This window comes from Drosophila pseudoobscura, chromosome X, assembly GCF_009870125.1.
Source record: "Drosophila pseudoobscura strain MV-25-SWS-2005 chromosome X, UCI_Dpse_MV25, whole genome shotgun sequence".
Lineage (NCBI taxonomy): Eukaryota > Metazoa > Arthropoda > Insecta > Diptera > Drosophilidae > Drosophila > Drosophila pseudoobscura.
Window position 1 is genome coordinate 53,491,251 of NC_046683.1, and position 17,568 is coordinate 53,508,818.

Consider the following 17,568-nt stretch of genomic DNA (forward strand, 5'->3'; position numbering starts at 1 on the left):
GGGGTCACCTAATGACTCACTGATCTCGTCTCACTGACTCATGAGTGCTCCACTCCGACTCCACTCCACCACCGAAGTCGTTTGTTTATTCAAACTTTTCGAGTTTGTCATGGATGGATCGGGAAGTTCCCCGCTGGTCAATGAACTCAGCCGCTGGAATGGGGCCAAACACAAACAACAAACAACGAAAAATTTAATAATCGTTTCCAACGATGAGCCAGCCATTGAGTGTCTCTTGTCTGTTGCTTGCGGACGAAAGTAAAAGTGAAAGTTGTTTGGCTTTTTTCGGGTAGAAATTTTCGTGCGTGTGTTGTGGAAATGCAGACGGCAGACACCGGGCCACGACGATTGGGCAACAGTTACACTGTTTGGTAGGAGGAGGAAGGTAGGCCTATAAACTCGAGTTGCATAAGACCCCCGAAAGACCAACAGCAGACACTGCCAGACAAGACTTCGATGGACACAAAAAATAAACCAAGAAATAAACCAAGAAATATATCTATCTAATATCGAAGTATCTGGCGAGACTTATGCAAGCCTCTGGGGGGTCCGCGTGCCACCCGCCCCCCACCGCGGAGGAAAAACCAGTTCAATCTCATCAAAAGTCTTGTCTCTCTGGCAAATAATTGACATTCAACAGTAAAGACCAGACCCGCACAATGCCAGCAATTAAAAGCCAATTAACAAGTTTCACTTTCTCTTGGCAGTGCTCCCCCCCTCCCCGCCACCCTGCTCCCCCTACAGAGCCCTGCATCAGTTGGCTTTCTCAATGCTTTTGGGCCGACTTCCTGAATTGCGGAGAAATGGCCGCTAATTGTGGCCAAGAAAAAAAAGCACTAATCATAAGTAAATAAAAGCCAAAACTTGTTGTTTATAAGAGAGAGAGAGACAGAGAGAGTGCGAGTTCAATGCACTCTTTTCTCGATGAGGCAAAAGCCAGAGTTGCAATCAGGAAGCGTTGGCGAGACGGCGAGAAAGAGAGAGAGAGAGAGAGAGCGAGACGGAGAGATAGGCCTACTTTCGGTTTTGGGTTTAGAGGAAGGTGATTCACAAACACCTTTTTGGAGCGTGCAGGGGGGGCAACGGGTAGGGGGAGGGGGAGGGCTTTACGTAAAGTCACATAAGCGACAGACACAATTGTTGTTGCTTCAGTCTCTGTCGCTGCGTCGCTGCGTCGCTGCGTCGCCGCGTCGCTTGCGTAAGCCCCATCGAAGTGTGTGGAAAGAGGGAAAGAAAGAGAGCCCCAAAAGAAAGGGGGACAACGTGTAATAATATTCGTAATAATAACAATAAAGCCATCATTTTCTTTGTTTTGAAGTTTCTGGAAATTTGTCTCCCCCCACCCCCCTCCCCGCCACACACACACACACAGACATTTTCCCCCATGTTTATTTTTGTTTTTTGGTGAAGCCTTCGTGCAAGCGATTTTTGTGGGTCATGAAAATGTCGCTCTCTCGGGCAATGGCGAGGGGGGGAGGGGGGGGGGATCGTTCAGGGAGAGGGTCGCTGCTCTGCCGTTTGCCCCTGTGCCACATTATTAATTCTACTTGAAAAGGTCGCCTCGGGCTCGTTTCATGCTCATCAATAAAGTGGAAAAACAACAAAAGGCAAAACGCAAAACGCACAAAGCGAAAATTCTGCGTTTCAAGGGGAACTTTTGTGTGGACGTGAAAATTATTTAAAAATTGGAAAATAAATACCAAATAGTATTTATCGATCCACCCTTGACCCCCATGCGCATTCCAGACAGCAAGTTCACCAAATACCCACTAAATAAACATGCTCCCCCGAAATGGGGCCACACTGATCTGATCGCCCATCTGCGGTCCAGCTGCTCCAGCACATGGCAGAGGCAGAGGCCCAGGCAGAGGCGAAGGCGCATACGCAACGCAAATAATTCCATTTCGTGTATAATTATATTCAAATGCAAGGCGCTGACGGCGCTGCTGCAGCCGCTGCCGCTGTCGCAGTCGCAGCGAGGCGAATGACCGTGCCTGACCCAAATAGAAGTCGCTGCACTCGGCGACAAATGCATGCGAACCGCTCGCTCTCTCAGACACATTCGGTTCGGCTCTGACGTCGGCGTCGTGCAAAAATTGCACCAGGCAGCGAGCCCCGAGCAGAACCGAAACGAGGCCGAGTGCAATGAACAGCATTCAGCACAGCGAGCGAGTGAGCGGGTGAGAGAGAGAGAGAGCAATGCAAATGCAGCTTCGAACAAGTTGGCTCTGTCGCTGTCGCTGATGTTGCAATGCGAAACCTTCGAGAAATTTTACAAAAGTCGTTGAACTCTGCCGCTGCTCGGTCGTTTAACTGTGGCCCAAAACAGCGACGGCGGCAGCGGCGGCGACGACGTCAGCAGATCCAAATTGCTGCAATGCTCCTGCTCTACGCTCTCTGCTCTCCGCTCTGGGGCTCGAAACTAGTTTTTGGCGCCGAGGCATTGAAAAAAGCGAAAGTACATTTTTTATTTCTCCCGCTCTGGTCGCCACCACCCCTCCACCCCGGCCCCTCACACTCTTTCAACATTAAGTATGCTGCTGCTGCTGCTGCTGCTGATGTCGGTGGTTCGTGTTTTGGTCGGGCGCCCGATGGCCGATGCCCGACGCCCGATGCCCGTTCGGGCACGAGGTAAATGAACCTTTTGAAGGTTCAACTTGCGTAGTAGGCGACGCCAGCGTCGCTGCCAGCAGCCGTAAAACAAGTTTGTTACGTTTGCGCTACTCTTTTTTCTCTTTTCTTTTCTTGTGCTTCTTTTCGTTGCCTCTGCCTCTGCCTTTGCCTTTGGTTTGCATCTCTTTTGGCTTCGTTTTGTTGTGGCTTGGCGCTCTTTTCTTTTTTGCAATTTCACCGTTAAAATTGGTGGCAGGTGAAGGCAGACACAAAAGCATACGCACGCGTAACTTTATGTAACCAAAAAAAAAAGAAACAGAAAGAGAGGGAGAGGGAGAGGGAGAGAGAGGGAAGAGACTTGTCGAGCAGCTGCCGTTGCTCAAGTAATTTGTTGATGCAGTCTTCTCTCTCTGTCCAGTCTCTGTCGCTCTGTCTCTCTTTCTCCCTCTTTGTTTCGTTTCGCGTGAAATGATTTCACTTGGGCGATAATTGTATAATAATGTTTTTATTTTTTTGGTAGGGAATGATCTGGAAGGAAGGCCTCTCTTCCAAAGAGAGAGCCTCACTCAAGGTTTCACGGGGTGGGGGAGGGAAGGCCCTCCACCGGCAGTTGCTTAACCTCCAAGTGGAGGTTCCCCCCCCCACGAAAACCTTCACCAACTGGAACAGCCTCGAGCAGCACCCACCCACTCACTCATCATCATCATCCAGCAACAACATCATCATTAGCATATTGTACTTGAAGCCTCTCTGCCCCAGCCACCCACTCGCACGGAGGGAGGCTCCTTGAACTGTTGCAAAGTGCTGGTTGGACTCCTTGCCTCCTTGCCTCCTCAGTTTCACAGACCAGACCAGACCTGAACAGAACAGAGCAGACCTCTGCCTTGCTTCGAGTCTCCTCCTTGTTCTCGTTTTTATTGTAAATTTTTGTTCGTATAGCCTCCAATATTATTTTAGTCAACAGCTTGCCCCGAGCATGTGTGTGTGTGTGTGTGTGTGTCTGTCCCTGTGTGTGTGTGTGTGTAGCACTGGCATTTTAATGTATTTGTAATTGACCTGAATAAAGTTCAAAACACTCTCGCAGCCGCGACTGCTCGGACGAGGCAAGGCGAAATCTACATGCATGTTGCCCCTCCACTGCTGCTGCTGCTGCTGCTGCTGCTCGTGTGTGTGTGTGTGTGTGTGTGTGTGTGTAGCCTCAAAATAATAATGATTGCGACAACAACAGCAGCAACAGCAGCGCACTCCTATATATACGATACGATACGTGTGTGTGTGTGTGTGTGTGTGTGTCTATATAGAAATAATGCTGTGCCTTCGATAATTGACAATTGTTTGATTATTTTTATGTGCTTGTGGAACACCCAAGCAACTAATTGCTGCCTGCCCCCCCCTACTACCCCACCCCCCTCCCTGCTGTTTTAGGTGTGGCTATCTATGGGCTTACATATTTGTTTAGCTATGATTTAGATCTTAGATACAAGACAATGTCGGTGGGTTGGTGTACTCGAAAGAAATGCCAGAACAAATAAAAAATTTTTAGATAAGCTACTGGTAGGTTTTCCAAAATTAAACTAAGCAAAATACTAAAAAATACTAAGAAAATACCAAAAAATACTAAAAAATACCAAACATTCCTAAAATATCAGTAAAGAAAGTCTTTCCTTATTTCTGCATAACTTTAGGTACTTTCTTCTTGGTATTTTTTTTTTGTACAACGAAAATACCAAACACTCTTTGATTTACTATTGTATTCCCCTGCTATGCTATGCCATTCGGCCTTTTCGTTCGAGAATATTCGAATATATTCTAATCGTATCCAAAAACCCAGTCGCTGGGGCTACGCCTCCCTCCCCATCGCTGTGGTCTTGGGGCCGGGGCTGGGGCCGCGGCCGGGGCCGGGCCGTTGCTCGTGTTGCATATGTATTTACTTTCAATTTGCCTCCAACCTCGCGCTAATTTAAGTTCATTTCAATTAAAAATCACCATGTTTTATATGTGTATGCGTGTGTGTGTGTGTGTGTGTGTGTATAAAAAGAAAAAAAGGATTTCGTAAAAACAAATCCAACATAACATTATTTGGCCCACGGCAAAGCGAACTAATAAATTTCCAAGCAAATCCACAAAAATCAAATGCAAAATGAGAAAACACAAAACAAAAAAAAAACAAAAACAATACAAATAAAATACTGATATATTTGTACGCTCCCTGTACGTGTGTGCATTGTTCGTTGTTTACTATCAGCAGAGCAGACACACACACACACACACACACACACACAGATACACAGTCTCCACCACCTTCACTGCCCCGACTGCGCTGCCGCTGGTGACCCAGTTTCGCTGCACGTCAGCGGCGCGGCTCGGCACGGCGGTCATTGAACTACACCGCCGCCGCGACAGAGTGTGGGGGATAGCCAAAGGGACGGCACGGGGGACGGGGGGTCGGCACAGGGGCGGGTGTCGCTCCAAATTTCGGTTTCGTTTTCATTTCTTGCGTTGTATTTTCGTGTCTTTGCAATAGCAAAAAAAAACACACACAAACAAAATGGCCTGTCCCCCCTCCGCCCCGCTTCACCATCCTATTACTATTGGACGAGAAATTATGAAAGCCGAAAAAAGAAAGTGTTTCGAAATGGCCCCCCCAATTACGGGTGAAACAGAAAGTGAAAGCAGTCGGAGAAATATCATTTTTTTTTTAAATAAAGTAATATATTAATTCGTTGCTGGCCATTTTTTTTTCTAGGTCACTCTCGGCGCGCCGCTGGTTTTATAACTGTAAAAAAGCGTTCACGGCTTCATTTCGTTTCGTTTTGTTTCGGTATATTTTATTTGAATTTTCCTTGAAAGATAAGGGGGGCCAGAGGGGCGAGCGGCGAGGCGCTGCGGCGCTGCTCTGCTCTGCTCTGCTCGGCGACGCTGCCGACTGCCGACTGCTCAGTTGACGTCGCTTAAATAGCACACGGTCATTTTTATTATAAACAATTCGAAATTTGTTGCTTTTTTCCCCTCCCCGTCTGTTTTTTTTTCTGTTTTTTTTTTCGATTCATTTCATTGCCTGTTGCCGAGTTCGAGTTTGCTTGGCGGTCGCATTTTTGTGCGATGGTATTTTTGGCACTAGCTGTGGGGTTTTTGCAGTCGGTGGGTGGCTAGAACTAGTTCAAGGATTTGCTAAAAAACTAATCGAAAACCAACAAAATATACAAAAATCCAAATTAATGTGGGGGTCAGCAAATGCTTTAGGAAATTCAAATTTGGTGGGTATATTTCCCCCAAAATACCAAAAATCTAAAGCCCCGAAACCGACAATATAACTGTTACACAAAGGCCGCGTCTGCGTGCTGCCTACAAAGCAGCCAGCCCCATACCCCCCTCCCCATCCCCACCAGCGCACACGCATCGCCTGAACCACTTTCGTTTTCGAAAGCAGAGCTGCGCCGCGCTGCAGCAGAAGTCAATGAACGTCGCGCGCGCGATAGAGAGAGAGATAGAGAGAGAGAGAGAGCGCAAACGAATGCGAACGAGCACGCTGCTTTCATAATCACTGCTGCGGCTCTGACGCTGGGCTCTGCTCTGGCTATTTCCTGTAAATATTTTCGGGGCAGGCCTAATTTAAACAAATTATTACAAAACTCAACTGTCAAAGAGAGAGAGAGAGGGAGGGAGTCGAAGAGCGGCTGGTGGTGGGTGGGTGGTTGGCCTCGCTCATGGAATTGGGTTAAGTGCGTTCATTCAACTCTCGGCACAATTTCGAAATGGGCCTGGGATGCGGGTGTGCGAGATGTGGGATGGAAATTTGTTTAAACAAAGTGTTTGTGTGCCCAGCACAACTTTTACTTTGCCGTGAAATCAAGCAGCAAATGTTGCAATGCACATACACACACACACACACACGCACACGCGCGCAGATACATGTGCCTGGGCTGAAATTTCGTTCATGGCTGGTCAATGAACTCGGCTATGCTTCGACTCGGCTCGTCGTCTCGTGTCTCATGTCTGTTCGTTTGTTCGTGTCTCTGCTTCGTTCGGCATCTAATTTGTTTGCCGCTGTGTTGTTGCTTTTGAGCTTGACTCAATTTTGCGCTCTCTCTCTCCCGCACCCGCTCCCGCTCGCGTCGCGTCGCGTAGTAATTACTACCGTATGCAAAATGAAGAGTAAATATTTTGTGACTTACCATCTCTGCTCATGCCGACGGCAATGCACTTTTTCAGGCGACAATATTGGCACCGATTGCGATTGATCCGCAGAATGCTGCACTGCTGATTCTTGGTGCAGGGCCGATACTGGATCTTCTGCTGTATGGAGCGACGGAAGAAGCCCTGCAAATCAAATAGAATAAACATTTCATTAGAATTGATTGAAATTTCAAGAAAAAAAACATCAACATAGAGTAATCATATCCGACCCATCCCCACCCATGTCCCACATCCCCTTAACCTACATCGGCATCTTCGTTGGCTGCCGCCACTCTGCCCGGATTGCCGCTGTTGCTGAGGGCCGTGTCCAGGTGCTCGTCAAACTTCTGACAGAGAAGATTCAGCTGCGACGAGTCCAAGTCCTGGCGCTGGTGGTGCTGCTCGCACAGCTCGTCGTCGCAGCCCGAATCCTGGGCCTCCAGATCCTCCAACTGCTGCTCGTCGCTGCTGCAGGTGCAGCCATTGCCCGCCGAATGGGTGCTGGAGTTGCTCAGCAGCGAGCAATTGCTGTCGGAGCTGTCGCGCCGCTGCTGCTGCTGAGGATGTTGCTGCTGCTGTTGCTGAGGATGTTGCTGCTGCTGCTGCTGCAGGGGCTGTGACTGCGACTGCGACTGGGACTGCTGTCGCAACAGATTGGCGATCTCCTTGTGGGTCTGCGCGGAAAAGGGGCTATCACAGTGCAGCGGGTGACGCTTGCTGCTGGCGGTCGGCGGGACAACAGCCGCTGCTGCTGCTGCTGGTGGCTTCTCCTTCTGTTGCTGCTGCTGCTGCTGTTGCTGCTGCTGCTGCTGCTCCATTTCGCGCTGCTTTAGCTCTCGCGCATAACGGATCTTCTTCCAGGGACACTGGTACTGCTCGTATCCCTCCTCCCCGGCGGGCAGTGGGTGGGCCAGGGAGGTGGCTGTCGGCTCGTCATCGCTGTTCGGACAGTCCTCGTCGATGCCCGACTCGCTGTCATTTTTGGCGCTCAGATCTGGACAGGGCTTTGGTGTGGCTGTGGCTGCCACTGCCACTGCCACAGCCACTGCTGGCTGTTGTGTTTGCTGCAGGAGCAGCACGATCTGCTGCTGTTGCTGACTAATACTATGGTTGTTGTTGTTGCTGTTGCTGTTGCTGTTTTTGTTGCTGTTGCTGTTGGTGGTTGTCTTTGCTGGGCTTGCTGCAGGTGTGTGGTGTGGCACGATTGCTGCCTCGTTTTTCAGTCTTTTGCGTTGCGGTGGCTGCTGCTGCTGCTGTTGCTGCTGCTGCTTGTGGAGGGGCGCCGACTCCAACAGCTTGACCAAGGCCGAATGCTGCTGCTTCAGCTGTTGGCTCTTGGCATGCTGCTGCTGCTGCTGCTGCTGTTGTTGTTGGGGATGTTGCTGCGGGGGCGATTGCTGCTGCTGCTGCTGCTGCATCGGGACAATCCCCGAGAGCAGAACTATGGTAGTGCCATGCTGCTGCATGGTCTGCTGTTGTTGCTGCTGCTGCTGTTGTTGTTGTTGCTGCTGCTGCTGCTGCATCTCCTGCATTGCACAAACCATTTTCCCCTCTAGATTAACGTATTTTTTTTGGCTTGGCTTCCGAATGACACTTGAACTCTCGACTGTTGCTGGCGGATCTACAATTTGCTAATAAGGAACATTGCATTTGCTCTCGGTATAATTCACTTCACTCAGATCTCTCTCTCTCTCTCTCTCTCTTTCTCTCTCTCTCTCTGTGTGTGTTGCACTTCACTGGCACGAACAAAAATAAATCGTTATATCGCTGCTGTTGCATACATTTGTTTAGCGCTCAATTTTCTACTCAATTCTTCTTATTTTTTTTCTCTCTCTTGGCGCGCGCTTTTCTTTGCTTTTTCCAGCTCTTTGCAACAACCGATTCCGACGACGAGCGATTTGCGAATGAAAGCAGCGTTGGAGCCCCAGCCAGAGACAAGCGCCAGCCACACGCCGAACGCTCGAACTTCGTTGGAGCTTCGGGCCGCCTTCGTGGGTCTCTCTCTCTGGCAGTGGGTCTCTCTCTTGGCATCTCGCTCTCTCGCTCTGTCTCTGTTTTGCTTGTTGTTTTTGTGTGCCAACAGAGGACATTCACTCCGAGCGGCGGCGGCAGCGACGCAGCGCAGCTAACAATAGATGTGGCCTCTGCCTGCTGCGCTGCATTTGTCGGTGGTGGTGGGTGCAAGGGGGGGGGTTGGGGAGTGGAGGCGCCCCCGTTGATGTTGTACATAGTTCTTGGAACACCTACGCGCCACAGCAGCAGCAGCAGCAGCAGATTTCTCAGGTAGCAGCTGCCTCCTGCCACTGCCACCTGACTGATCCGCTTTGTTTGATAACAAATAGGGGCCCCCCCCTCCCTTCATCGAGGTGGTGGAGGGGGGAGTGTTTGATAAATGAGTGACAAATAAGATTAATTGATAGGCAGGCGGCAGTGCTGGCTGTGGGGGCGGAACACCTCCATCTATAAGTATGACAGGTCCAAGAGGATCTTAGATGGAGCATGGGGCAGGGGCAGGGGCAGGGGCAGCCACTCCAAAATTGGGTTAACTTTTGTTTCCAGATGGTTTTAAACCCCCCCCTCCCCCTCCCCCGCCCCCTTTGTGGGATCAGTTGACCCATATTTGTGGCCAACAATCCCCAACTAATTAATAAAGTGTGCAAATATTATTCCACACCTCCGCCCCCCATCCCCCCCTCGAGCAGAAGTGGTTCAGTGAACCCCTGTTTTCCAGCCAGATAGTATGTGTATTATTTAATCTCTATGAAAAATATTAAATAATATTTGTTGTTCCGTTTTTTTGAGGCCAAAAAGAGTACCAGGCCGCCCCTCTCCCTCGCCTTCGCCCTCGCCCAAAAACACCAACGACGTCAGCAGCAGGCAGCGGGCAGCGACTGCGGCAGAGGTTGGCTGGCTGGCTGACTGGCAGTTCAGTTCAACGAACCCCGCCATTGTCGTGACCCACTTTTCGGTCAGCTACCTCCAAATGTAGAGCTGACAGAGCGAGCGCGCGAACCGAACCGAACCGAGGCGAGCCGTGCCGAGCCGAAACGAACGAGCGAGAGAGCCGAGCAAACCACTGGCTTCGTTCGTTTTGTGCTGAGAGAGCGAACGCTCGGTTTGCTCTCAATGCATTTTGCATGCAAATTCTGTTCTCTCTCTCTCTCTCGCTGCGGCTGAGGGTCGGTCAACGACACAGAAACCTCAGGTGGCCTGCCCCCAAGAGGTTGGCTGGTCGAGGGGGAGCGAGGGGGGGGGGGGGGGAGGCTGTCGAAATGCGTTCAAGGAGATCTTTGGCAATTAAAAATGTGCAGAAAATCCTTTTTCACCGAGAAGAGCAGAGCCAAGAGTTCAATGCACTCGTTTTCAGGGAGTGCGAGTGCGAATGCGAATGCGAGTGGGTGCTGGAGTGCTGGAGTGCAACAAACTTCGAACCAGGCTGGAGCTGGAGCTGGAGCGAACTTTCGGGAACGAACAGCTGTGCCCATTTCGCGCGGTTAACTCTCTGCCTCCGCCTGCCTCTCTCTCTCTCTCTGTCTCTCTCTCGCGCTGGCTGCCAAATGTGAATGAACTCTGTTCGTCAGCGGCCAAAGCGAATAACAAGTTTGAAAAGAAAGTGAGAGCAGTCCCCACACACACACAGCGCACACAGCGCACACTTGCTGCTGCTTCTCCTCCTCCTCCTCCTCCTCCTCTCTCTCTCTGTCTCTCTCTCCCACCAAGACACTGCTTGATCCGCAGCGTCATCCGCAGCGTCATGCTCTCTGTTAAATAATTTTCTTTTGGCCGTTTCTATCGATGGGGCGCTCATGAATGGATCTATGCCGCGGGGGGGACTGCTGACTGCTGCCCTCTTTCCTGTATTTTGACCGAAACGCCTACCTGTTTGCACGATCGCCGCGTTGGAGCTGCTTGACCAAGATCTCTTCGTTTCGTTTCTGTTCAGCTTTGTTTTGGGGGGGCCACTCGACGGGTCCCATTCCCTCTCAAGTCCCATTCTGTGGGCTACTGTCAGAACTTGACATCAATACGATCGTAAAGCACCCGAGGAGTCGAGGCTGTCGTCGAGTGGTTGGCGGTTCGAACGCGAAGGGATCGATGGGGGAATGGAGGTCAAAAAGGTCTCACCAGAGAGGAAAATTCTATTCTCCCTCTTTCCACGGTTCTCTTACTGCCGTACCATCGCCCAATCATCTCCTGTCTCAACGTCGATCGTTTGTTAAGCTTTTTGGAGTTCCTCTGCTTTGTGGCCCTCTTCCGATGCGTAAGCAATTAGCACGTGCCTGGAAGGGGACTGAAGGGAGGGGAGGGGTGGGGAGACTTTATGGCGCTTTACAGTTCTTTCAACGATCGTTCGTCATGGTGGGGCTCCCCCCCACACTTTCTGACGGCTGACAAAAATATTCAATGTGGCATAAATAAATTATGCTCAAATTACGAATATGTTTTGGGGTATCGGTACCCTCTCCTCTGTGCCTGGCTGCCCATTCAGGTCAGAGTTCAATGCACGCGGTAGACACCCGCTGTGCAAGGATAATACTCGTACAGCTCGTACTCCTTCCCTCTCGCACTCCTTGAACGTAGTAAAAGCAACACGAGGTCATCCGCACGTAGGCACAGTGGCAAAAGGGGGCTGCTGAATCCTCCCCCACACACACACACACACACACACACCCGCACACACACACACAATCCAGTCGTTTCCATTTGGCCTCGCGCTCATTGACGTCACTTGTGCAGTCGCAGTCGCAGTCGCTGCCTGCCTGCTGCTTGCTTCTGCTGCTTGCTGCCTGCTTGCTTCTGCTGCTGCTGCTTGCTTCTACTGCTTGCTGCTGCTGTGTCTCTGCTCAGTTCGTTCAACTCTCTGGCTTCATGGTCGCCTTGCAATAGTTGTTGTTGGTTTGAGTTTGAGTTTGAGTTTGAGTTTGCGTTCGAGTTGGGCGGAATTCTGTTTGGAAGTGGGTTGGCTTTTGGTTTTGGGATTGGAGCTGGTGGTGGGGGGGGCTTTTGTAACCAAGGATCCAATCATGCACATGTGCACTGCCTCCTAATTTCCAAATGTTCAATCATTAGTAATCCACTAATCAAGATAATTGGGTGGATTGGAAGGGGTTACCAAAGCAAACACCGCATTAATAATGATAATGACAAATGAGAGTCACCAGAGAGAGAGAGAGAGAGAGGGAATGATGGAGCACTGCCGAAAACGGAAATACCTTTCACATTTTCGCACTGCGAAGGGCAACTGCAAGCGAATCAGCAAAAGGGACATCTGAGCTCCCGAAAAAGAAAGAAACAGCAAGAGAGAGAGGGAGAGAGGGAGAGAGAGAGGCAGGCAGCCAAGGCAACCCAACAATTGAGGACATTGCACTGCAATAACCTTAAAGAAGCAGAACAGCAGCCTGAATCCGAACGGGAGATTGGGAGAGTGGTGGAGCGGTGGAGTGGTGGAGCGGTGGAGCGGTGGAGCGGTGGAGTGTGTGCCCAAGAGAGTGTCTCTGTGTGTGCGTGCGTGTGCCTCTCTTGACTTGGCGCTCAGCAAAACTTACGTATTTGTTGTTCTTGTTTTGCATAAAGTCGTGGAGAGGGGGGGAGGGGCGTGCAACAATGAGAAGCTATTTGTGTGCCTAGGAACAGTTGGCGCTGCCGTCGCTGCTGCTGCTGGCAGAGGAAGTGACCTCAGGAAGGAAATGCATTGCATTTAATTGGTCAAAAATGTGTGCACAATATGGTTAGTGGGTGGTGGGGTGGGGGCACAGCTATGACTCATTGGAGGCACAATTTTAATCTTTCGATTGGGGCTTGGAGCCCCGTTTTCCTTTGAGGGACAACAGTCAAAGGCTTCCTTTGGCAGCTCTGTCCTCGAACGAGTCCAATGAACCCCCAAGTCCAAGCAGGGCACAACCGAAATTGGCGCAAAAAATTCCCTGGCTCTGGAGAAGACACCTGTGCCCTGTCAGACGACAGCCACCCCCGAGCCAGAGCCCGTGCCCGAGCCCAAGCCCGAGCCCGGGCCACCACCCCCTGTGCATTTCACTTTTCCTCGACAGGGTGGGGGGGGGGGGGGGGTGGAGAGGGGCTTTGCTTTGACCCACTTTCCGGGCACTGAACTCTGTTGGCCATCAAGCAGGCCCGAACCCCCGCAAAGCCGAAGCGGATGCTCGGCTCGGCTCGGTTCGGTTTCGGTGGTTGAAATATTTTAGGGGTTACGCTCTATGTACAACGAAAGTGTTTTCCCACCCATTTTCGTCCGCTAGGTGGCGCTGCGCCAGCGGTAACCTTAAAATTTGTGGAGGTGGACTTTTTTTTTGTTTTTTTTCTCGTCATGTGACAACTTTTTTAGCTGTGCGAATTCTGGTAGCTGGAGCAATGACCGGAGCTCGGCAAAGTTGAAGGATAAATGCAAGGGAAACTGCCACAGAGAGAGAGAGAGAGGGAAAGGGGGAGGGAGAGAGGGATAGCTCCATCTCAATGATTGTCTCTGGTGCTTTTTTTTTGGTCACACTACATGTTCCGTCCCACTTTCCGTTTAGCTCATATTTATATCCGAAATATTTATATCCACACATGCCTCCATCTCTCTCTCTGGCGGCAGTACTTGTCTCTCCCAAGTATTTATTTGTCAGTCCCCATTTTAGTTTGTCTATTTACTCACACACACACACACACACACTCGGAAACACTCACGAATAATGGAGAGGTGGTAGAGGGCGAGACAGGTTCATTGAACTTGTGGCAATTATTTTGCGATTATTTGTGGTCTCTGCTCGGTTCGGTTCTGGCTTATGATCTATCAATAGATAAACAACTCTAAGCCCCACTGAACACGGCTAAGCTCCGGTTGAACCCCAAGAGAATGGAGCAGGGGACTTCCCTTTGAGAACAATCGCTACACATAGATCTTAGCCGGCAATTTCTGAATAAATAACCTATCGATGAGTTCAGTTAATCGACAACAGTTTTATCTAAATCTGTACCACCTATATAGGACCTATATTTTGTTCCTTAATCGAATTCAACCATAAAAGACTGTAAAAGGAATTTATCGATAATTATCGATTGCTTGTTTCATCGATTTTTGCTTGATCCCCAAGAAAATGGAACAGGGGAGTACACTCGGACCACAATCAATACAATTTCTGACTAAATAACCTATCGATAAGCTAATCTAAAGGAAAAAGTGCAATCGATAACGTTGATCAAGGATTGTTTAACCCATAAACGGCTTTATTTGAATCTGTTACGACTATAAAGGACATATGTTTCTTTCCTTAATCGATTTTAACGATAAAAGACTGAAAATCGAATTTATCGATAATCATCGATTGATCCTCGTTTATCTGGCATTCTTCTTGATAAAATTTCGCAAAAAATACCAAAAAAATGGCAAAAAAAAAAAAAACAAATCAAATATAATCCAATCGAAACCAATTCAATCTCCGACTTCACGACATGTTCGCGCAATTGCAACAAATATTAAAACAGTTGACCAACAATAGCAAAAACAAAACCAACAAAAACAACAAAAATAGCCATAGAACTTGTTTGACAGACCAACAAAAAAGAATCAGCGGCGGCAGCAGCAACAAAAAACGAATGTTCGAGCTGAATAGAGAGAGGCAAGGTCTTTTGCGTGCAAATGCAACAGCAACAATAGCGGCAGTGGCAGCGGCAGCGGCCGAGCAGAATCTAACTGCAGTTCTGCGCAGGTCGTTGGCATTTGGAAAGCCAAGTGGGAGAGGGAGCGGGAGCGGGAGAGAGAGCGCCAGAGAGCGAGTGGTTAGGGTAGGCAGAGAGAGACGGATGAGAGCAGGTGATGTGAAGGCCTCAAGCTGACCAAAGTGCACTGAACTCTGGCAGAGCCCGGGCTGGCAGAGTGCTCCCCCGCTCTTAATGGAATTTCAATCATTTTTATGCAGCCAGCCATACCCCATATACGTATGTAGGGTATCTTCCAGGGTATTTAAAGATTCGTTTCTGTCTCTCCTTTTTTTGTCATAAAAATTCTTCTTGTCGGCGCTTTTAATGACTCACCAAAAACCCACAACCAACACCCGCCCCCGCCGCCTGAATGATCAGCAACATAAAAGCTCACGTGCTGCCTCAGCCTCTGTCGCAGTCGCTGCGCTGCCCTGCACTGCGCTGCTGTCTTTATATGGGCGTTCGCTGCGCTGCTCTGCTCTGCTCTGCGTTCGAATTTGATTTCATTTCGCACTGAGAGATCTCAATCTCGCCATCTCCCTCTCTCTCCCTCTACCGCTACCGCTTTGATAAGTGGGCGCCTCCACTGACAGCATTCTGCTTTAAATGCTCACACACAGGGGTGGAGGGGAGGGGAGGGAGGGGATGCCTGCAGCTGCAGTTTTTTTTTTCAGCTGGATTATGCAACAGTTTGAACAATTTATGACAAAAGTCATTGCAAATTATTTTCAATATTGAGTCATATACTGTGTTTTCACAGAGGCAGGAAGTGGGCGTGGTCGAGTTCAGAGTTCTAGGTGTCTACTGTACACAGTCAGTCATTTACGTGCCACCGATCGATTGGGTTTATTCAATTTACCCAAAAAAAATTACACAGATTTATTCTCTTTTTTTTCCAGAGGGGGACACAGAGGGGGAACTAGATCATAATTGCATAAAAATTAAATTCCAAGAATGTTTCGCAACATAATCCGAATCCGAAAATGTTTAGCCACATGCTGGGCGAGACGCCATCAAAAAATATGTGTCTCTGTGTGCGTGTGCGTCGCGTCGAATGGCAATAATTTATTTGATTAATTTATAAATTGCATTTGCTCGACGACAAGAGCAACAGGAAAATTGCACAGAAAATCTATGGCGGGTTCTAAGTGTCTGTCCGCCAACGTGTGCGTGCGAGTGTGTGCGTGTGTGTGTGTGTGTGGCTCATGCAAAGTGAGGTCGCTGCCGTTCAATAACCTCGAGTGTTTTGTGATGAGAGGCGGGAGAGGGAGGGGGGGAGCTACGCAATTGCAATTGCAATTGCAGCAAAGCCAACGAGCATGGCAACAACACACACACACACACGCACTCTGCCTCTCGCTTGCTTAGAGGAGGCGAGCACTAATCGGCCGAGTCCGTTCGTGTCTGTTTTCGGTGGATCGTCGTCGCTCGCTTGTTCGTTGCCCGGGGACAGTGGAGGGGGGGAGGGAGGGACCAATGACTTACACAGACAGCTTAGGCTTATTCTAGGCCTTAAATTTGAATGACAGTGTGAATCATACCTGAAAGAGACAAGAGAAAAAGAATATTAGTATAAAAAGGTAATTGAGGGGGAAAGGCATAGAATAAAATAGAAAAACCCCCCCCACCCCATCTTCAGGTAGGAACCCAAAAGGAAATGCACTTCATTCCAGCTCCAATTAACAGAAGGCAATCTTATCCGAGCCACTCAATCATGATGGAGGGGGTGGGGGGCAACACTTATCAGCCTCATCAAAAGTACAGGGCTGGAAACGGGTAGCTGCTGCTCCACTTCACCTGTGCCCTGGCTGCCCCCCGCCGCCCCGAGACCGAAACCAATCCATTCCTTTGGCAATTAAACTGAATCAAAACAACAACTTCATGGCGGTGTTGGAGTCAGCGTCGTTATCGCACACACACACACAGAGAGAGGGAGAGAGAGAGAGGGAGTAACTAACCTAACCTAACGCTAACCCAATTCGAGGCAGAGCCCCCTCTCTTTCCCCCCACCGGGGGTTCAATAAACCCGAAAGGAAAGGCAAGGCAAGGCAAGGAAAGAGAGCCCCAATCATAGCCCATAATACACGAATACATTTCTAAAATATAGATTAGCTGTAAATCTTCAGGCCTAATCAGCCAAAGACATATGTACATACAAACGCCAAGCAGAGGGTTCACTGTAGGCAGGCCAGAGATATTTCTAGATTCTATAATGACATGCATGAGGCTCGGGCTCGGGCTCGGGCTCTGGCTCGGGCTCTGACTGTGGCTCTCCTGTGGTCATGCAAGCACACTCTTGCACACTCTTGCACACTCTTGCAGGCCTGCCTCAACTAGAACTTGCTTGACTTCGTTCGTCGCATCGGATCTCTGGCTGCGCTGCCGCCGCCGCTGCCGATGCCGCTACCTCGGCCGCTGCCTCTATCTTCGTTCTTTCGTTCGTTCTTGTCATCGTCGTGTCGTCGTCGTCGTTTCGTTTCGTTTCGTTCGCTGAGAACTGAAAAGAGAGAGGGAGAGGGAGCGAGGGAGCGAGAGACGGAGGCCAGGCCAGGCGCCCACCCGAAGTTCATTGCACTTGGTATAGCGGCATATTTTGCATGCATCTCGCTCGCTCTCACCGACTGGCTTTAACTCCTCGCATTCTTATCTCTCTCTCGCTGTCTCTCTCTCTCTCTCTCTGTTTGGGATGACCCACAAGAGGAGGGCCCAAAAAAGTCTCCTGTCGAAATAATTGCATTAATGACACACACACACACACACAGGGACACACTGAGGGACCTGCACTGAAAGAATTATTATGCCTGTCACTTAAGTTTTTGCAGGTTCTGTTAATTAAAAGCAATTAAAAATAGTCACCGCGTCTCGGAATTCCTGAAACACTTTTCCTCTGTGACAGCTCTGACGGAAACACGAAATTTTTCGTTTCAGCCATTTGAAAAACGATTTGTTGGCGACGCCACACTCGTTCTATCCGTCTTATTATTAGATTTAATTTTTGTGTGCATTTTCCACAAGGCGAAAACAAATGAAATCTTCTGCCAGACATATTTTTGGGTCTACAAAATGGGTTAGTGTTTGGGG

The 17,568-nt window shown here is 49.5% G+C and overlaps 1 protein-coding gene across 3 annotated transcripts in view; it reads right to left on the reverse strand.

Moving 5' to 3' along the window:
• The window catches only part of Eip75B (Ecdysone-induced protein 75B), a 68,042-nt gene that overhangs the window by 9,084 nt on the left and 41,390 nt on the right, over positions 1-17,568 (reverse strand). For 2 of the 3 annotated variants that reach the window (XM_033383211.1, XM_033383210.1), the window contains exon 3: positions 6,789-6,933. In XM_033383211.1, coding sequence (XP_033239102.1) covers positions 6,789-6,933 — 145 coding nt within the window. Of the gene's footprint in view, positions 1-6,788; positions 6,934-7,055; positions 8,739-17,568 lie in introns of those variants that run through there. The other variant, XM_033383209.1, reaches the window with a different exon arrangement.